Genomic DNA, 23342 nt, shown 5'->3' on the forward strand with positions numbered 1-23342 from the left:
TATTAACCCCTAATCTGCCGACCGGACCTCGCCGCTACTCTAATAAATGTATTAACCCCTAAAGCTCAGTCTAACCCTAACACTAACACCCCCCTAAGTTAAATATAATTCAAATCTAACGAAATAAATTATTTCTTATTAAATATATTAATCCTATTTAAAGCTAAATACTTACCTGTAAAATAAACCCTAATATAGCTACAATATAACGAATAATTATATTGTAGCTATTTTAGGATTTATATTTATTTTACAGGCAACTTTGTATTTATTTTAACTAGGTACAATAGCTATTAAATAGTTATTAACTATTTAATAGCTATCTAGTTAAAATAATTACAAAATTACCTGTAAAATAAATCCTAACCTAAGTTACAATTAAACCTAACACTACACTATCAATAAATTAATTAAATAAACTACCTACAATTACCTACAATTAAATCAACTAAACTAAATTACAAAAAAAAACAAACACTAAATTACAAAAAATAAAAAAAGATTACAAGAATTTTAAACTAATTACACCTACTCTAAGCCCCCTAAAAAAATAACAAAGCCCCAAAAATAAAAAAATGCCCTACCCTATTCTAAAATAAAAAGTTAACAGCTCTATTACCTTTGTTACAACACCCCCCCCAACATTACAACCCACCACCCACATACCCCTAATCTAACCCAAACCCCCCTTAAAAAACCTAACACTAAGCCCCTGAAGATCTCCCTACCTTGTCTTCACCCAGCCGGGTATCACCGATCCGTCCAGAAGAGGGTCCGAAGTCTTCATCCTATCCGGCAAGAAGAGGTCCTCCAGAGGGTCCAAAGTCTTCATCCAGGCGGCATCTTCTATCTTCTTCCATCCGGAGCGGAGCGGGTCCATCTTGAAGCTGCCAACGCGGAGCCATCCTTCCTCACCGACGGACTAACGACGAATGAAGGTTCCTTTAAATGACATCATCCAAGATGGCGTTCCTTGAATTCCGATTGGCTGATAGGATTCTATCAGCCAATCGGAATTAAGGTAGGGAAAATCTGATTGGCTGATTGAATCAGCCAATCAGATTGAAGTTCAATCCGATTGGCTAATTGGATCAGCCAATCGTATTGAGCTTACATTCTATTGGCTGTTCTGATCAGCCAATAGAATGCGAGCTCAATCTGATTGGCTGATCCAATAAGCCAATCGGATTGAACTTCAATCTGATTAGCTGATTCAATCAGCCAATCAGATTTTTCCTACCTTAATTCAGCCAATCGGAATTCGAGGGACGCCATCTTGAATGACGCCATTTAAAGGAACCTTCATTCGTCATTAGTCCGTCGGTGAGGAAGGATGGCTCCGCGTCGGCTACTTAAAGATGGTCCCGCTCCGCTCCGGATGGAAGAAGATAGAAGATGCCACCTAGATGAAGACTTTGGACCCTCTGGAGGACCTCTTCTTGCCGGATAGGATGAAGACTTCGGACCCTCTTCTGGATGGATCGGTGATACCCGGCTGGGTGAAGACAAGGTAGGGAGATCTTCAGGGGCTTAGTGTTAGGTTTTTTAAGGGGGGTTTGGGTTAGATTAGGGGTATGTGGGTGGTGGGTTGTAATGTTGGGAGGGTATTGTATGTTTTTTTTACAGGCAAAAGAGCTGATTTCTTTGGGGCATGCCCCGCAAAAAGCCCTTTTAAGGGCTGGTAAGGTAATAGAGCTGTTAACTTTTTATTTTAGAATAGGGTAGGGCATTTTTTTATTTTGGGGGCTTTGTTATTTTTTTAGGGGGCTTAGAGTAGGTGTAATTAGTTTAAAATTCTTGTAATCTTTTTTTATTTTTTGTAATTTAGTGGGGTTTTTTTTGTAATTTAGTTTAGTTGATTTAATTGTAGGTAATTGTAGGTAGTTTATTTAATTAATTTATTGATAGTGTAGTGTTAGGTTTAATTGTAACTTAGGTTAGGATTTATTTTACAGGTAATTTTGTAATTATTTTAACTAGGTAGCTATTAAATAGTTAATAACTATTTAATAGCTATTGTACCTAGTTAAAATAAATACAAAGTTGCCTGTAAAATAAATATAAATCCTAAAATAGCTACAATATAATTATTCGTTATATTGTAGCTATAATAGGGTTTATTTTACAGGTAAGTATTTAGCTTTAAATAGGATTAATTTATTAAATAAGAAATAATTTATTTCATTAGATTTGAATTATATTTAACTTAGGGGGGTGTTAGTGTTAGGGTTAGACTGAGCTTTAGGGGTTAATACATTTATTAGAGTAGCGGCGAGGTCCGGTCGGCAGATTAGGGGTTAATACTTGAAGTTAGGTGTCAAAGATGTTAGGGAGGGCTGATTAGGGGTTAATACTATTTATTATAGGGTTTTTGAGGCGGGAGTGTGGCGGTTTAGGGGTTAATACATTTATTATAGTGGCGGCGAGGTCCGGTCGGCAGATTAGGGGTTAATAAGTGTAGGTAAGGTAGCGGCGACGTTGGGGGGTCAGATTAGGGGTTAATAAATATTATGTAGGTGTCGGCGATGTTAGGGGCAGCAGATTAGGGGTACATAGGGATAATGTATGTGGGGGCGGTGTGCGGTCGGCAGATTAGGGGTTAAAAAAAAATGTATTAGAGTGGCAGTGATGTGGGGGGGCCTCGGTTTAGGGGTACATATGTAGTTTATGGGTGTTAGTGTACTTTAGAGCACAGTAGTTAAGAGCTTTATAAACCGGCATTAGCCCATAAAGCTCTTAACACCTGACTTTTTTCTGCGGCTGGAGTTTTGTCGTTAGAGTTCTAACGCTCACTTCAGCCAAGACTCTAAATACCAGCGTTAGGAAGATCCCATTGAAAAGATAGGATACGCAATTGGCGTAAGGGGATCTGCGGTATGGAAAAGTCGCAGCTGGAAAGTGAGCGTTAGACCCTTTCCTGACTGACTCTAAATACCAGCGGGCGGTAAAAACCAGCGTTAGGACCCCTTAACGCTGGTTTTGACGGCTAACGCAGAACTCTAAATCTAGGCGTAAGAAAATAATATAAAAAATAATATACATAGATTATGTAAGTAGTACCCACAATTAGCCACTAGATGTCAGAATAAAACAGATGCTTAAAAACTATTAGTATACTAAAGAAATTTGTATCAGTTTTGTTTTTATTATGTATATATTATTAACAAACACATTATAGTTATGACTCGTATGCCTCATAATCAATTGAGACATTTGACTAAACTAATAAGCATTTAAAAAACTTGTATTCCAAGTGTCTTAGTAAAGGTGACAATACTGCCTTTAAAATAGGGACATTGTACTTAAAAATGCTATTATTTGACTGAAAAAGATGCAGATTAAAAGCTGTTTAATGTTGTACATATCTATCATTAAGCATTCACAAGAAATGCCTATTAGCCAGTGAGTTTTGAAAGTAAGCTCCTGTTAGCCAATGATCATTAGAAGGGAGTACACACCTATACTATAATATTTCCATTATTATTATTTATGCATAGGAAATATGTTGTAAAATATGCATGCAATATTCATTTTCTGAAAGCATTTATAAATGTAATTTTGTTTTTAAAAATATGCATTATGTTGCACTCTCAAACTGCTTCTGAATGCTGATAATATTACTTCCTTTGTTATGGCTAATTAGGGACAGATATATAAGATTTTTACGCATATCAGCCAATCACTGATCAGCATGAGAGAATGTCAGTGCCCTGCAACCCAAAAAATACACTCCAGCCTTTCTGGTAAGAGTGGAAAAAATACAATTTTCAGCGTTAAAAGGAACAGTCTACACAAAGTTTTATGTTTAAAATCTCAGTGATTACCTTATATCTAAGCCTCTGCAGACTGCCCCTTTATTTCCATTCTTTTGACAGACTTGCATTTTAGCCAATCAGTGCTGACCAGTGGCGTATTAAGGTTTTCTGCTGCCCTAGGCACTCAAAATTCTGCTGCCTCCAACTCCCACAGGTTTTAGGCCTTTTTTGCCCATAATACTTTTTGCTCAGGGGCTACCTACTTTAATATATAATATTTTGTTCTCTGTACTGATTTTTTAGATTATTCAAGTCAAAGGGCACATTGAAATCCTAGTGATTCCCAGCAGCACATGGACGTTACCTACATACAGGTGGGATGATCTATGCAGTCTGATAATCAGAGCACACAGTGTATATAATACTACTTATAATAAGTTATTAGTCTTTTTCATAGCATGTTCCGAAACCATTTCAAGAGCAGACTAAGAGGCCTATTTATCATATGTCTGTCGGACCTGATCCGACAGTGCGGATCAGGTCCGACAGACATCGCTGAATGCGGAGAGCAATACGCTCTCCGTATTCAGACTCGCGGCCGCCAGCAGGGGGGTGTCAATCCGGCGATGTCTGTCCGCCTGCTCAGAGCAGGCAGACAGGGTTATGGAGCAGCGGTCTTTAGACCGCTGCTTCATAACTGGTGTTTCTGGCGAGCCTGCAGGCTCGCCAGAAACACGAGGCGTCAAGCTCCATTCGGAGCTTGATAGATAGTTCCTTTTCCACAGCAAGTTTTCTGCAGCTTCCACACCAATTTATATTGGGAAAGCTTATAATTTGCATGTTATACATATCCATCACACAATTGTGTGCAAGTAATCCACAACATCCAGCAAGGTTTACAATATATACAATTATTTTCTGTATTTACATCATGGCTCAGCATTCTAAGGTTTGTCAATATAAAGCTGCGGTATATATTCTTTACTTGCAATATATATGGATTTCTTTCCTTATCGGTTACAGATGTGAAGCTCTATCCCTCCAAGGGGCAATAAAAACCTAAGTGTTATTTCCCAACCCACAAAGAATGTAAAAAAAAAATCCCCTTAGAGATTAGGCCTTGAAAGTTCTAATGGGTGTTCTCTTTTATTTTTTACAGTGATCAAAACCTCAGTCTCAGCTGTTTTCTACTTCAAATTAAAAGTGTGTTATTCTCCACTTTCAGCCCAGCAGTAGTAACTGAGGGATATTTATCAATCCATCAACCACAAATACACTGGAATTCTGCAGCGTAATTGTGGCGAGCCTGATTCAACCCATTTATCAAAGCCTACAGACCAGCAAAAGTTGAAATTTGTGACGTAACATATGATCCGCCGGTCTCAATCCGACACAGATCGATGCTTACGTCATTACAGATGTTCCGAATACAAATTCGGCGCTATCTGACAACTTTTGAAAGTTATCAAACTTCTAACAGGTACGCTCACAGCTATTCCGGCCTAGCGTACCTGGTTTTCAATCAGCCACCCTGGAGGCCGCGGATGCCATAGGAATCAATGGGAGTCTGAAAGTAGCGAAAGCTTATGTTTGATGCTGCCAGATATCCCATTGATTTCTATGGTAGAATAAAAGTTACGTTTACACCTAACACCCTAACAAAAGCCCCAAGTCTAAACACCCCTAATCCGCCGCCCCGACATCACCGACACCTACATCGCCGCCACTCCCGAACCCCTCCGCAACTAAATAAATGTATTAACCCCTAAACCCCTGGCCTCCCACATCACTACCACTTACTAAACCTATTAACCCCTAAACCGCAAGCCCCCCACATCGCCATAAACTAAATTAAGCTATTAACCCCTAAACCTAACAACCCGCTAACTTTACATTAAATATTAACTCATCCCTATCTTATAATAAATTTAAATTTAGAATTAAAATAAACTATAGTAAACTACTAATTAACCTACCCTAACTATTATCCTACAATTACATTAAACTATATTAAACTATTAATTAACCTACCCTAACTATATTACATATTTAAAAACCTAACCCTACTCAAGTTATTTAAATCTACTATTACAAATTAATAGCTGGATGGATGAAGATAGAAGATGCCGTCTGGATGAAGACTTCTGCCGGCTTGCATGAAGACTTCGGCCCGCTTGGATGAAGACTTCTGCCGGCTTCGCTGAGGACTTCTGCTGCTTGGAAGAGGATGGATGTCCGGTCTTCGAAAACTGTAAGTGGATCTTCGGGGGTTAGTGTGAGGGTTTTTTAAGGGTTTATTGGGTGGGTTTTAATTTTAGGTTAGGGACTTTGGGCAGTAAAAGAGCTGAATGCCCTTTTAAGAGCAATGCCCATACAAATGCCCAGGGCAATGGGGAGCTTAGTTTTTTTTAGATTGGGTTTTATTTGGGGGGTTGGTTGCATGGGTGGTGGGTTTTACTGTTGGGGGGTTTTTGTATTTTTTTTTAACAGGTAAAAGAGCTGATTTATTTGGGGCAATGCCCCGCAAAAGGCCCTTTTAAGGGCTATTGGTAGTTTATTGTAGGCTAGGTTTTTTCTTATTTTGGGGGGGCTTTTTTATTTTGTTAGGGCTATTAGATTAGGTGTAATAAGTTTAAATATTTGATAATTTATTTTTTATTTTGTGTAACTTAGTGTTTTTTGTGTAACTTAGTTGTTATTTTTTTGTAATTTAGTAATTCTTAATAGTAGATTTAAATAACTTAAACAGGGTTAGGTTTTTAAATATGTAATATAGTTAATATAATTGTTAGTTTAATGTAATTTTAGTATAGTAGTTAGGGTAGGTTAATTAATAGTTTAATATAGTTTAATGTAATTTTAGTATAATAGTTATGGTAGGTTAATTAGCAGTTTAATATAGTTTATTTTAATTCTAAAGGTAAGTTTAAATTTATTATAAGATAGGGATGAGTTAATATTTAATATAAAGTTAGCGGGTTGTTAGGTTTAGGGGTTAATAGCTTAATTTAGTTTATGGCGATGTGGGGGGCTGGCGGTTTAGGGATTAATAGGTTTAGTAAGTGGTAGTGATGTGGGAGGCCAGGGATTTAGGGGTTAATACATTTATTTAGTTGCGGAGGGGTCCAGGAGTGGGGGGATAGGGGTTAATAACTTTATTAGAGTTGCGGTGGGCTCCGGGAGCGGAGGGATAGGGGTTAATAACTTTATTAGAGTTGCGGTGGGCTCCGGGAGCGGAGGGATAGGGGTTAATAACTTTATTAGAGTTACGGTGGGCTCCGGGAGCAGCGGAATGGGGTTATAACTTAATTTAGTTGCGGTGGGGTCTGGGAGTGGCGGGATAGGGGTTAAACATTTTAGTATAGTGTCGGCATTTAGTGACAGGGTGTAAATAAAGTTGGGAAAAAGCCGAATAGCAGCGAGATCGATGACTGTTAGTTAACAACAAGTCCACTGCTCATTGCCCCGTACTTGGTGTGCAGCTTTTTGACAGCTTGTTTTATTAATAAGGAGAGCGTATTCAGGTATGTTAGGCGAGTGTATTGGTGTCATCGAATGCAGCATAGTTGGCGGCTTCATAATTCGGCCTCACTGTCTCCGTAGTCCTCTAAATGCTGCAAGCATGGATATGCACGCTATGTCTGGCACCGCCCCTAAACTTGTTCACAGCGTCCTTGCAAGATGCTCTTGTGTGCCTCACATTCGGTCTGTCTGTAGCCTCCGCTCCCTCTTTCCACTAGTCCCCTTATTAATGCAAGTGGGCTGCATTGCGCACACTGTGTGACCAGCACTGCTTTCCAGTTTTTACACTTGCCCGTAGCAAGATGTACTGTGCGCACAACGATGCATGGATGCCGTACTACAGATGACCCTTAGAAATCTACAGATCTGCTGGATTAAACATGCCCCTCAAAAGGTAGAGGCTTTTTTTAATCACATAATACAACTTTTAGTTGCACACACTGTATGTTACCAGCACCCCCTCCGGCCCTTACACTTGCCCGTAGCAAGATGCACTATGCGCACGATACATGGCCTGCTGCTATCATGAGGGAGGGAGCTGACTAGAGGTCACTTATAGCGCTGGCAATTCAAAGATAGTCACCTGCCAACTGCTGCTCCTCATAGAGCCTACAGAAAGTGCCGACCCTCATCTGCCACCCTAGGCAAATGCCTTGTTTGCCATGGGCTTAATAAAGCCCTGGTGCTGATTCACAAATAACTCCACAGGAGTGAGCACAATGTTATATATATGGGACACATGAACTAGTACTATCTAACTGTAAAAAACTGTCACAGTGCACTGAGATAAGAGGTGTCTGCCAAAGGCTTAGAAATGAGGAAATAAGCTTTTAAAAAAAGATTACTAAAAGAACAAAGCAAATTTGATGATAAAAGTAAATTTGGAAAGTGGTTTATAATCGCATGCCTATGAATCATGAAAGTTGAATTTTTACTTTAAATTACAGTAAAAGCAGGTGAAATAAAACAAAGGTTATTTTTTTTATCAATGCATAATTAAACATTTTCTGGCTAATGAAATTCTAAGTTTAATATCCATTTAATTTCTTAATTCAAACAGCTTTTAATTCACACTTTTCAGGGAACAATCAACATGTAATGTTGATCTTTTGTATGGATGAAAGAAAAATTAGTAAAATGTCTCTAACTTTTTTTTTTTAGAAACAAATATTAACAGGTTTTATCATTTAGGCCAAAAGTGTTTTTGTTTTTTTTCTTCATAAATATATGAATAACAGTAAAAGGAGTCAAAATGTGCAGTTGGAAGGAGGCTGATTCAGGAGTATAACATACACATGAGAGTTAGTTTCACACTAAAACAAAATTGTTAAATGCACTCTGGGTAATTTTACAGAATGTAAAGCCTTTTACACTGCTCGTGCATTTTTTTCCAGAAAGTATGGTGCAGCTGTTTTCAAAACTGGATTCCACAGCAGAAGCTATGAGAGGTTGCTAGTACTGTACATTCCTGATATTTAATCCAGCCTGTTATACATCAAACCTAATGACAGCAAGGCAGCGAAACGCGTCACTTCTTACTAACTGGTAAAATGATACAGTCTCCCTAAACTGTTTGTTAATTAGAATGTAACTATTTTTAGTTCCTTAACTGACATCTTATTTATATATATTATTACTGTAGTAGTTAGAAAGTAGTAGGTCTTACCTGCATCCCATACCAATGGTGCCTACTAAACTAATAAACACTTTTTTTTCCTTAACGTCCCTTCCACCAGCCGATGCCAGTCCTGCCACACTGCTTTTGCCCTCCTGAAAAATTATAGACAGAATTTTTCATGTTAAAAACAAACTTCACAATGTATGACTTTTTTGGTTTCCATTTAAAAATAAATTAGCCATTACACTAGAATCCTAAACAAAACTTAATAAATACAATTTACTACCTTATTTTTTGGTTTTCATATTTGAAAAATGTAAACATTCACTTAAAACATTATTTTCAGGAGAGAAGCAACTTTAATGGGAAATTTAATACTAAATGATACGCTCTAATGTTTCTATGCACTTAACACACAGGTAAACTGCCACTTAGAGGCCACAATTCTTGCAGCTCTCAAAGGAAAACAGCTTGTAATTTGTGGCTTCAGGCATATGCCGCTTCTGATTGGCTGACCAGCCGCACCCTGCTGAGGCGCACAACACCTGAGTGGGACTCATTCAATCTCACCTAGCAGTTTCTGGCCGCTTACAGCAAAAGGGAGGTTAGGAGGACCTTTAGGTGGTTGCCCAAAAGTCTGTTTGTGGGTAGTGTCACAACACTAGGGTGTGGCTGTGTATCCGGTTTGACATGTAATGTGCGGGGTTAGGTGAAGCCAGAGATATTGTGGGGTAGAGTCAGGAACGTCTTTGTAAACCAAGACATTTAGTTCAGGATGGGCAGTGGGCTGACCGCTGATCCCGTAACAATCCCGCAATATTCAGGTAAAAACTTGAGTCAGGAATGCAACATTTACATCCTCTATGACAAATCTGAGCTTGACATTTTTGTATTTGAATTTCCCTTTAAATACCTCATATTTTTATTTATTAATATATATATATATATATATATTTAAACAAATCCCTAACAACTAGATTACGAGTTTTGCGCTAAACAGGGTGTGAAAATAATGCCAAAAAGTTGCGTTTTTTCACTCTCATAGCGCTGCCATTACGAGTTACTAAAAGCCTCCTTCTGCTGTGCGTTATGGTGCGTTAAGCTGCATACCGCACAAAAGCCGAGGGCTGATTTGACATGCTCGTGCATGCTTTCCCCCATATACATCAATGGGGAGAGAGTGTTAGAAATAAAATAACTCCAGAAGTGCGGAATGGTGATCGCTATAATGCAACCCAATTGATGTCTATGGGGGAAATAAATTTACGTTTAAACCTAACACCCTAACATAAATACCAAGTCTAAACACCCCTAATCTGCCACCCCCGACACTAATACAAGTTATTACAAGAGCTGCTGGTGTAACGCCGCATCCTGCAGACTCGTGGCCAATCGGCCGCCAGCAGGGAGGTGTCAATCAACCCGATCGTACTTGATTGGGTTGAATTGTGGCGATTCCTGTCCGCCTGCTCAGAGCAGGCGGACAGGGTTATGGAGCAGCGGTCTTTAGACCGCTGCTTCATAACTGCTGTTTCTGGAGAGTCTGAAGACTCGCCAGAAACACGGGCCCACAAGCTCCATACAGAGCTTGATAAATAGCAATAGCTCTGAAAATCTCCCTGCAACTTCCAAGCTCACACCCACAGCAATAGCTCTGAAAATCTCCCTGCAACTTCCAAGCTCACACCCACAGCAATAGCTCTGAAAATCTTCCTGCAACTTCCAAGCTCACACCTACAGCAATAGCTCTGAAAATCTTCCTGCAACTTCCAAGCTCACACCTACAGCAATAGCTCTGAAAATCTTCCTGCAACTTCCAAGCTCACACCTACAGCAATAGCTCTGAAAATCTTCCTGCAACTTCCAAGCTCACACCCACAGCAATAGCTCTGAAAATCTTCCTGCAACTTCCAAGCTCACACCCACAGCAATAGCTCTGAAAATCTTCCTGCAACTTCCAAGCTCACACCCACAGCAATAGCTCTGAAAATCTTCCTGCAACTTCCAAGCTCACACCCACAGCAATAGCTCTGAAAATCTCCCTGAAACTTCCAAGCTCACACCTACAGCAATAGCTCTGAAAATCTGCACGCACTACCAAAGTAATCAGCTCTTTTACCTGTAATCTGACCCCCCTACACCGCCACCACCTATATTAAATATATTAACCCCTAATCTAATCCCCCTACACCGCCGCCACTTATATTAAATATATTAACCCCTAATCTAATCCCTCTACACCGCCGCCACCTATATTACACCTACACCTAATTACACCTCATCTAAGCCCCCTAATAAAATAACAAAGCCCCCCAAAATAAAAAAATGTCCCTACCCTAAACTATATTACAAAAAGTAATCAGCTCTATTACCAGCCCTTTAAAGGGCCTTTTGTGGGGCATTGCCCCAAAGTAATCAGCTCTTTCACCTGTGAAAAAAATAACAACCCCCCCATTATAACCCACCACCCACACACCCCTACTCTAAAACCCACCCTATCCCCCATTAAAAAAAAACTAAGTCTAACCCCCAAGTGCTCCTTACCTGTCCTGAAGTCCGGCGGAGAAAGTCCTGTTCCAGGCAGAGAAGTCTTCTTCCAGGTGGCGACCTCTTCTTCTTCCAGGAACCAGCCGGCGCGGAGGAGTTGAAGACCGATGACCACGGAGCTGAAGACCGTCCTCTCTGGAACTGAAGACCGGCGATGCAGGAACTGAAGATCGGCGACGCTGGAACTGAAGACCGGAGCCATGGAGCGTGGAGGATCCTCTTCATACGATCGCCGCCATACACTGAATCGGAATTCAAGGTACGCGATTAAAAATGGTGTCCCTTGAATTCCTATTGGCTGATTTGAGCCTTCAAATTCAAATCAGCCAATCGGATGAAAGCTACTTTAATTCTATTGGCTGATTTGAATAGCCAATAGAATAAGAGCTACTCTAATTCTATTGGCTGATTAGAATAGCCAATAGAATTATAGTAGCTCTTATTCTATTGGCTAATCAAATCAGCCAATAGAATTAAAGTAGCTTTCATCCGATTGGCTGATTTGAATTTGAAGGCTCAAATCATCCAATAGGAATTCAAGGGACGCCATTTTTTATTGCGTACCTTGAATTCTGATTAAGTGTACGGCGGCGATTGTATGAAGAGGATCCTCCACGCTCCATGGCTCCGGTCTTCAGTTCCAGCGTCGCCGATCTTCAGTTCCTGCATCGCCGGTCTTCAGTTCCAGAGAGGACGGTCTTCAGCTCCGCGGTCATCGGTCTTCAACTCCTCCGCTCTGCGCCGGCTGGTTCTTGGAAGAAGAAGAGGTCGCAGCCTGGAAGAAGACTTCTCTGCCTGGAACAGGACCTTCTCCGCCGGTCTTCAGGACAGGTAAGGAGCACTTGGGGGTTAGACTTAGGTTTTTTTAAGAGGGGATAGGGTGGGTTTTAAAGTAGAGGTGTGTGGGTGGTGGGTTGTAATGGGGGGGTTGTTCTTTTTTTTCACAGGTAAAAGAGATGATTACTTTGGGGCAATGCAGTGTAGGGACACTTTAGTATTTTAGGGGGTAATACATTTATTATAGGTGGCGGCAGTGTAGGGGCATTAGATTACGGGTTAATAATTTTAATAGAAGTGGCGGCGGTGTAGGGGGATTACATTAGGGGTTAATAATTTTAATAGAGGTGGCGGCGGTGTAGAGGGCTCACATTAGGGGGTTAGATATATAATATAGGTGGCGGCGGTGTAGAGGGCTCACATTAGGGGGTAGATATATAATATAGGTGGCGGCGGTGTAGGGGGGTCACATTAGGGGGTTAGACATTTAATGTAGGTGGCGGCGGTTTAGGGGTTAAGCACTTTATTAGGGATTGCGGCGGGGGATTGCGGTTGACAGGTAGATAGACATTACGCATGCGTTAGGTATTAAGTTTTATTTTGCAGGTAGTTTAGGGAGTTACGGGGCTCCAATACTCAGCGTAAGGCTTACTACGCCTGCATTTTGTGGCGAGGTAAAAATGGAGTAAGATTTCTCCATTTTCGCCACGTAAGTCCTTACGCTGTATATTGGATACCAAACTGCGCGGGTTTGGTATACCTGTCTATGGGCCAAAAAACTACGTCCGAAGGCAGAAATATACAAGCATAACTTCTAGGTTAAGCCGTATATAGGATACCAAACCCGCGCAAAATTTGGCGTCGCTGGCTTTTGCGGACGACGCTGCATATCGGATCGGGCCCCTGGTGTTTACCTTTAATATATAAACACCTCCTAACAGCAATTAGGTGCAGCTGTCACTAACGAACCAGGTTAGAGAAAATAATTCACACTCACAGCCTCTGTACTGACACTTTACCATATTCTGTTACACTCTACCAACCCTCATTTGCTCGCCACACACTTCACCCACTCTGTTTACCCAGACTTATTTCCCTTACCTTTCGTGTCCATTCAGCCATCCAACCCCCCCCCCCCCCAGCGGCCTAAGTGTGATATGTGATACGCAGGAGCAGGGATGGGGCTTAAAAACATAATAAGACCAAAGTAATATAAATACAATTCTAAATAAAGTCATATCTTTTAATACTCTTAGGCCTAGATTTAGAGTTTTGTCGGTAACGACCCGCGTAGCTAACGCTGGCTTTTTTCTGACCGCACCTTTTAAATACCTCTGGTATTGAGAGTTCACAGAATGGCTGCGTTAGGCTCCAAAAAAGGAGCGTAGAACATATTTAACGCAACTTCAACCCTTGATACCAGCGGTGCTTACGGACGCGGCCAGCTTCAAAAACGTGCTCGTGCACGATTCCCCCATAGAAAACAATGGGGTTGTTTGAGCTGAAAAAAAAACCTAACACCTGCAAAAAAGCCGCATTCAGCTCCTAACGCAGCCCCATTGTTTGCTATGGGGAAACACTTCCTACGTCTGCACCTAACACCCTAACATGTACCCCGAGTCTAAACACCCCTAACCTTACACTTATTAACCCCTATTCTGCCGCCCCCGCTATCGCTGACCCCTGCATATTTTTTTAACCCCTAATCTGCCGCTCCGTAAACCGCCGCTACTTACATTATCCCTATGTACCCCTAATCTGCTGCCCCTAACACCGCTGACCCCTATATTATATTTATTAACCCCTAATCTGCCCCCCACGATGTCGCCTCCACCTGCCTACACTTATTAACCCCTAATCTGCCGACCGGACCGCACCGCTATTATAATAAAGTTATTAACCCCTAATCCGCCTCACTCCCGCCTCAATAACCCTATAATAAATAGTATTAACCCCTTATCTGCCCTCCCTAACATCGCCGACACCTAACTTCAAACATTAACCCCTAATCTGCCGACTGGAGCTCACCGCTATTCTAATAAATGTATTAACCCCTAAAGCTAAGTCTAACCCTAACACTAACACCCCCCTAAGTTAAATATAATTTAAATCTAACGAAATAAATTAACTCTTATTAAATAAATTATTCCTATTTAAAGCTAAATACTTACCTGTAAAATAAACCCTAATATTACTACAATATAAATTATAATTATATTATAGCTATTTTAGGATTTATATTTATTTTACAGGTAACTTTGTATTTATTTTAACCAGGTACAATAGCTATTAAATAGTTAATAAATATTTAATAGCTAAAATAGTTAAAATAATTACAAATTTACCTGTAAAATAAATCCTAACCTAAGTTACAATTAAACCTAACACTACACTATCAATAAATAAATTAAATAAAATACCTACAATTACCTACAATTAAACCTAACACTACACTATCAATAAATGAATTAAATACAATTCCTACAAATAAATACAATTAAATAAACTAACTAAAGTACAAAAAATAAAAAAGAACTAAGTTACAAAAAATAAAAAAATATTGACAAACATTAGAAAAATATTACAACAATTTTAAACTAATTACACCTACTCTAAGCCCCCTAATAAAATAACAAAGCCCCCCCAAATAAAAAAATGCCCTACCCTATTCTAAATTACAAAAGTTCAAAGCTCTTTTACCTTGCCAGCCCTGAACAGGCATGCCCCAAGAAATTCAGCTCTTTTGCCTGTAAAAAAACACATACAATACCCCCCCCCCAACATTACAACCCACCACCCACATACCCCTAATCTAACCCAAACCCCCCTTAAATAAACCTAATACTAAGCCCCTGAAGATCTTCCTACCTTATCTTCACCTCACCGGGTATCACCGATCGGTCCTGGCTCCAAAATCTTCATCCAACCCAAGCGGGGGCTAGACATCCATCATCCGGCGGCTGAAGAGGTCCAGAAGAGGCTCCAAAGTCTTCATCCTATCCGGAAAGAAGAGTAGATCCGGACCGGCAACCATCTTCTTCCAAGCGGCATCTTCTATCTTCATCCGATGAGGACCGGCTCCATCTTGAAGACCTCCACCGCGGACCCATCTTCTTCTTCCGACGACTTCCCGACGAATGACGGTTCCTTTAAGGGACGTCATCCAAGATGGTATCCCTCGAATTCCGATTGGCTGATAGGATTCTATCAGCCAATCGGAATTAAGGTAGGAAAATTCTGATTGGCTGATGGAATCAGCCAATCAGAATCAAGTTCAATCCGATTGGCTGATTCAATCAGCCAATCAGATTGAGATCGCATTCTATTGGCTGGGTCCGCGGTGGAGGTCTTCAAGATTCTATTCTATTGGCTGGGTCCGCGGTGGAGGTCTTCAAGATGGAGCCGGTCTTCATCGGATGAAGATAGAAGATGCCGCTTGGAAGAAGATGGTTGCCGGTCCGGATCTACTCTTCTTCCCGGATAGGATGAAGACTTTGGAGCCTCTTCTGGACCTCTTCAGCCGCCGGATGATGGATGTCTAGCCCCCGCTTGGGTTGGATGAAGATTTTGGAGCCAGAACCCGATTGGTGATACCCGGTGAGGTGAAGATAAGGTAGGAAGATCTTCAGGGGCTTAGTGTTAGGTTTATTTAAGGGGGGTTTGGGTTAGATTAGGGGTATGTGGGTGGTGGGTTGTAATGTTGGGGGGGTATTGTATGTGTTTTTTTACAGGCAAAATAGCTGAATTTCTTGGGGCATGCCCCGCAAAGGGCCCTGTTCAGGGCTGGTAAGGTAAAAGAGCTTTGAACTTTTGTAATTTAGAATAGGGTAGGGCATTTTTTTATTTGGGGGGGCTTTGTTATTTTATTAGGGGGCTTAGAGTAGGTGTAATTAGTTTAAAATTGTTGTAATATTTTTCTAATGTTTGTAAATATTTTTTTATTTTTTGTAACTTAGTTCTTTTTTATTTTTTGTACTTTAGTTAGTTTATTTAATTGTATTTATTTGTAGGAATTGTATTTAATTCATTTATTGATAGTGTAGTGTTAGGTTTAATTGTAGGTAATTGTAGGTATTTTATTTAATTTATTTATTGATAGTGTAGTGTTAGGTTTAATTGTAACTTAGGTTAGGATTTATTTTACAGGTAAATTTGTAATTATTTTAACTATTTTAGCTATTAAATATTTATTAACTATTTAATAGCTATTGTACCTGGTTAAAATAATTACAAAGTTGCCTGTAAAATAAATATTAATCCTAAAATAGCTAAGATATAATTATAATTTATATTGTAGCTATATTAGGATTTATTTTACAGGCAAGTATTTAGATTTAAATAGGAATAATTTATTTAATAAGACTTAATTTATTTTGTTAGATAAAAATTATATTTAACTTAGGGGGGTGTTAGTGTTAGGGTTAGACTTAGCTTTAGGGGTTAATACATTTATTAGAATAGCGGTGAGCTCCAGTCGGCAGATTAGGGGTTAATGTTTGAAGTTAGGTGTCGGCGATGTTAGGGAGGGCAGATTAGGGGTTAATACTATTTATTATAGGGTTATTGAGGCGGGAGTGAGGCGGATTAGGGGTTAATAACTTTATTATAATAGTGGTGCGGTGCGGTCGGCAGATTAGGGGTTAATAAGTGTAATCAGGTGGAGGCGACGTTGTGGGGGGCAGATTAGGGGTTAATAAATATAATATAGGGGTCGGCGGTGTTAGGGGCAGCAGATTAGGGGTACATAAGTATAACGTAGGTGGCGGTCGGCAGATTAGGGGTTAAAAAAATTTAATCGAGTGGCGGCGATGTGGGGGGACCTCGGTTTAGGGGTACATAGGTAGTTTATGGGTGTTAGGGTACTTTAGAGCACAGTAGTTAAGAGCTTTATAAACCGGCATTAGCCCGGAAAGCTCTTAACTACTGACTTTTTTCTGCGGCTGGAGTTTTGTCGTTAGATTTCTAACGCTCACTTCAGCCCCGACTCTAAATACCGGAGTTAGAAAGATCCCATTGAAAAGATAGGATACGCAATTGACGTAAGGGGATCTGCGGTATGGAAAAGTTGCGGCTGAAAAGTGAGCGTTAGACCCTTTCCTGACTGACTCCAAATACCGGCGGTAGCCTAAAACCAGCGTTAGGAGCCTCTAACGCTGGTTTTGACGGCTACCGCCAAACTCTAAATCTAGGCCTAAGGCAGCAAATCAAACACAAGCTGAAACCACTTGTATAGCTATGTGAGCTCTGTATTTTATAAGCCTTTGCAGCGACAGTGCTAAATATTTTTATCTTAATTGGACATTTAATAATAGATTCTTTAAAACTACTCTCTGCTTTCCTCATTAATATTCTAGATTCTGGACTTTAAAGTCAGCAAAAATGCACAGTAACACAAGCTACACATATACATGTACACATACTCAAATACACACAGACACACACTACATAGCATACACTTATACATGCAGATACACACACACACACTACATAGCATACACTTATACATGCAGATACACACACACTACATAGCATACACATATATGCAGATACACACACACACTACATAGCATACACTTATACATGCAGATACACACACACTACATAGCATACACATATATGCAGATACACACACACACTACATAGCATACACTTATACATGCAGATACACACACACACTACATAGCATACACTTATACATGCAGATACACACACACACTACATAGCATACACTTATATATGCAGATACACACACACACTACATAGCATACACTTATACATGCAGATACACACACACTACATAGCATACACTTACACATGCAGATCACCCCCAACACACTATATAGCATACACTTACACATGCAGATACACACACACTATATAGCATACACTTATACATGCAGATACACACACAATACACAGCATACATTTATACATGCAGATACACACACAATACACAGCATACACTTATACATACAGATACACACACACTACACAGCATACACTTATACATGCAGATACACACACAATACACAGCATACACTTATACATACAGATACACACACACTACATAGCTTACACTTATAAATACAGATACACACACACTACATACACTTAAACATGCAAATACACACACACACACACACACTACATAGCTTACACTTATACATGTAGATACACACACACTACATAGCATACACTTATACATTAGATACACAAACACACTATATAGCATACACTTATACATACAGATACACAAAACACACAACATAGCATACACTTATACATGCAGATACATGCACACTACATAGCATACACTTATACATGCAGATACACACACACACTACATAGCATACACTTATGCATGCAGATACACACACTACGTATCATACACTTATACATGAAGATACACACACACACTACATACCATACACTTATACATGCAGATACACACACACACTACATAGCATACACTTATACATGCAGATACACACACACACTACATAACATACACTTATACATACAGATATACACACACACACACACACACACTAAATAGCTTACACTTATACATACAGATATACACACACACACTACATACACTTAAATATGCAAATACACACACACACACACAGGGGTCGATATACTATGCCCCGAATGGGGCCAACTCACCCTGTTTCCACGTGAGCCTTCAGGCTCGCCGGAAAAAGGAGTTAAGAAGCAGCGGTACAGCAATCAACCCGATCGCATACAATCGAGTTGATTGACACCCCCTGCTAGCGGCCGATCGACCGCAAATCTGCAGGGGGCAGCATTGTACAAGCAGTTCACTAGAACTGCTTGTGCAATGCTGAATGCTGACAGCGTATGCTATCCGCATTCAGCGATGTCTGGCGGACATGATACACTGCAGCGTATCATGTCCGCCAGACTTTGTTAAATCGGCCCCACACACACACTACATAGAATACACTTATACATGCAGATACACACACTACATAGCTTATATTTATACATGCAGATACACACACATAACATAGCATACACTTATACATGCAGATACACACACACTACATAACTTACACTTATACATGGAGATACACACACACTACACAGCATACACTTATACATAGATACACACACTACATAGCTTACACTTATACATGCACACACACACTACATAGCTACACTTATACATGCAGATACACACACAGACACTTATACATACAGATACACACACACACTACAAAGCATACACTTATTCATGCAGATTTACACACACACTTATACATACAGATACACACATACTACATAGCTTACACTTATACATGCAGATGCAAACACACACTACATATCATAAACTTATGCAGATACACACACACTTATACATACAGATACACAGATACAGCCTTCCTACTCCTGCTTAACCCACACACCATTCTTTTTCAACAGGGAATCTAACAGGTATCTAACCCTAGGAGAGAAAAGCCAGCTGCTTCTGAGAATGGGCCCAATAGAATTTAATATATATTTTTTAAATGCATGGGGCAATGCTGGACAGATGGCAAGGTTCCCGGGACAGCGGGACAGACCCCTAAAATTGGAACTGTCCCGCAAAAAATGGGACAGTTGGGGGGTATGTGTGTGTGTGCGTCAGTGTTGTTTGTATCTGTGTGTGTATGTCTGTGTGTATGTGTGTGTATGTCTGTGTGTATGTGTGTGTATGTCTGTGTGTATGTGTGTGTATGTGAGTGTATGTCTATGTGTGTGTATGTATGTGTGTATGTGTGTGTATGTGTACTTGTGTGTATATCTGTGTATGTATGTGTATGTCTGTGTGTGTATGTATGTGTGTGTGTATGTCTGGGTGTATGTATGTGTATGTGTGTGTATGTCTGTGTATGTATGTGTGTATGCCTGTGTGTATGTATGTCTGTATATATGTCTGTGTATGTGTGTGTGTCTCTGTGTGTATGTATGTGTGTATGTATGTATGTGTGTTTGTATGTGTGTGTATGTCTGTGTGTGTATGCCTGTGTGTATGTATGTGTGTATGTCTGCGTGTATGTATGTGTGTATGTCTGTTTGAATGTGTGAGTATGTATGTGTGTGTATGCCTGTGTGTATTTATGTGTATATGTATGTGAATATGTATGTGTGTATGTATGTGTGTATGTATGTGTGTATGTCTGTTTGAATGTGTGAGTATGTATGTGTGTATATATGTGTGTATGTCTCTGTGTATGTATGCATGTATGTATGTATGTCTGTGTGAATGTGTGTGCATGTCTGTGTATGTCTGTGTGCATGTCTGTGTGAATGTGTGTGTATGTATGTGTGAATGTGTGTGTATGTATGTGTGTATATATGCATGAATGTATGTGTGTATATGCCTCTATGTATGTGTGTATGTCTGTGTGTGTGTCTGTGTGTATGTATGTATGTCTGTGTGCTTGTGTGTGTATGTTTTAATGTCTGTGTGTATGCATGTGTGTATGTCTGTGTGAATGTGTGTGTGTGTGTGTGTGTGTGTGTGTGTGTGTGTATGTATATGTGTGTATGTATGTATGTGTATGTGTTTGTGTGTGTGTGTATGTATGTATGTATATGTGTGTGTCTGTGTGTATGTAAGTGTGTGTATGTCTGTGTGTATGTGTGTGTATGTATGTGTGTATGTGTGTGTATTTCTGTGTGTATGTCTGTGTGTATGTATGTGTGTGTATGTGTTTATGTATGTGTGTATTTATGTGTATGTCTGTGTGTAAGTGTGTATGTATGTGTGTGTATGTATGTGTGTATGTCTGTGTTTGTATGTCTGTGTGTGTATGTATGTGTGCGTGTATGTATGTGTGTATGTATCTGTGTGTATGTATGGGTGTATGCATGTGTGCATGTCTGTATGTATGTATGTATATGCATATGTATGTGTGTGTATTTATGTGTATGTGTGTGTGTGTGTATGTATGTGTGTATATGTATGTGTGTGTATGTATGTGTGTATGTATGTGTGTGTATGTGTATGTATGTGTATGTATGTATGTCTGTGTATGTATGTATGTATGTATGTATGTATGTATGTATGTGTATATGTGTGTGTGTATGTATGTGTGTGTATTTATGTGTATGTGTGTGTGTGTGTGTGTGTGTGTATGTGTGTGTATATGTATGTGTGTGTGTGTATGTATGTGTGTGTGTGTCTATATATGTGTGTGTGTGTGTCTATGTATGTGTGTGTCTATGTTTGTGTGTGTGTATGTGTGTGTGTCTGTTTGTATGTATGTGTATGCAGTGGCGTCACTAGGGTTGGTGTCACCCGGTGCGGTAAGTTATGGTGTCACCCCCCCCCCCCCAGAAAGCAGACACACACAAAAACACAGGCAAGTACACATACAAACAATCAGACACACTTAAAAAATACTCAGATGCACACACAAACACTTGGAAACACACTCAGACACACACACAAAAACACACACACAAAAACACTGAGACACACACACACAAAAACTCAGACACACACACATACAAAATATGTAAAGTGCACTGCATTAATTATAAAGCTCATGCCTAGTGCTGCTCACTGGCTCAGCAGAGCATCAAATGAAAGATAAACAGAGCACTCTAAAAATAAATCACTAAAGAAAAGATTTAGGTGCAAACTATGAAAATTCTGCTCTCTGACTCTGTTCCAAGTCTGTCAGTGCACAGCCCCGGGCCGCGTGCCTGCTGCTTCTTATGGCCAATCACCTCTGCACTCTGCCCACCCCCAGACCCCCGCCCGCCCTCCTACCTGTTCAGTGTGCACTTAGTGTACCGTAACCGTAATGGTCTGGTGGGCATCATACATGGCTCCTTCACTTTAAAGACAGTGTCAGACAGTCATGCGGTCAGGTGCCAGGCATCCCCTCATGATTTGCCAGTTCCCGTTTAGAGAGACAGCACAGCAGTGAGTGACTCCACTGCTCCACATGTCACTGAGCAGTGAGCACAGATAGGCAGGCAGGTTTAGGCTAGCAGCGCAACTTTGCAAGCCCCATGGCATGCCCACAACATTCATAGCGAAATTGGGCAGGGGAGAAGCAAAGTACAAACAAGCAAAAGTAGCCGGGAAAACTATTTGTTGAAATTGCAGCACTGGCTCAAGTGGCAAAAAAATTGTGTGTCTACATCTTCCCAAGTCCCACCAATGTTCACAAATGCCAGCCTCTAATAAAATAATCTATGCATCTCAACATTGTATTTCTTTGAATTTCAATAAAATTAAAAAAAAAAAAAAAAAATTTTTTTTTTTTTTGGTGTCACCCCCTGGTGGGTGTCACCCGGGTGCGGCCCGCCCCCCCCGCCCCCCCCTAGTGACGCCACTGTATTCACTATCAGGTAGATTACGAGTTTTGCGTTCATCTTTTAATGCTGAAAAAATGGCCATTTCAGCGTTAAAACAGCAACGCAGCCTTTACAAGTCTTGTCAGTATAGCTGTACCGCAAGCCTGTAACGCAACGTCAGTCCCACACTCATAAAAATTACGTTTTTTCATGGGACTTCCATAGCACTGCCATTACGAGTTTTGCGGTGAGGCTAAAAAGCTTGCGTTACACCCTAGAACGACAAGATCCGTACCGTCATCTGAGAGCAGTAGTTATGAGTTTTACGCAACAAAACTGTTACATAAAACTCATAACTAAACTGTTACAAAGTACACTAAACACCCATAAACGACCTATTAACCTCTAAACCGAAGCCTTCCCGCATCGCAAACACTATATTAAACCTATTAACCCCTAATCTGCCACTCCCGGCATCGCCGCCACTAATAAAATCTATTAACTCCTATTCCACCGCTCCCCGACATCGTCACCATTATAATAAAGTTATTAACCCCTATTACGCCACTCCCTGCCACCACCGCCACTATAATAAACCTATTAACCCCTAAACTGCAAGCCCCCCACAACGAAATATACTAATTTAAACTATTAACCCCTAAACCTAACGCCCTCCTAACTACAATTTCCCTATCTCAAATTAAATTAAAACTTACCTGTCAAATTAAAAAAAACTAAGTTTAAACTAACAATTAAACTATTATAACTATTAAACTAAAATTAAACTAACTACCAATTAAAGA

General features: G+C 40.1%; 1 protein-coding gene across 3 annotated transcripts in view; it reads right to left on the minus strand.

The window, feature by feature from the left end:
• USH1C (USH1 protein network component harmonin) overlaps nucleotides 1-23342 on the minus strand; it is a 393388-nt gene that overhangs the window by 236952 nt on the left and 133094 nt on the right. For all 3 annotated transcript variants that reach the window (XM_053720656.1, XM_053720654.1, XM_053720653.1), the window contains exon 8: nucleotides 8944-9047. In XM_053720656.1, the coding sequence (XP_053576631.1) occupies nucleotides 8944-9047 (104 nt within the window). The remainder of the gene's footprint in view (nucleotides 1-8943; nucleotides 9048-23342) is intronic.

Source organism: Bombina bombina, chromosome 7 (genome assembly GCF_027579735.1).
Source record: "Bombina bombina isolate aBomBom1 chromosome 7, aBomBom1.pri, whole genome shotgun sequence".
NCBI classification, from domain to species: domain Eukaryota; kingdom Metazoa; phylum Chordata; class Amphibia; order Anura; family Bombinatoridae; genus Bombina; species Bombina bombina.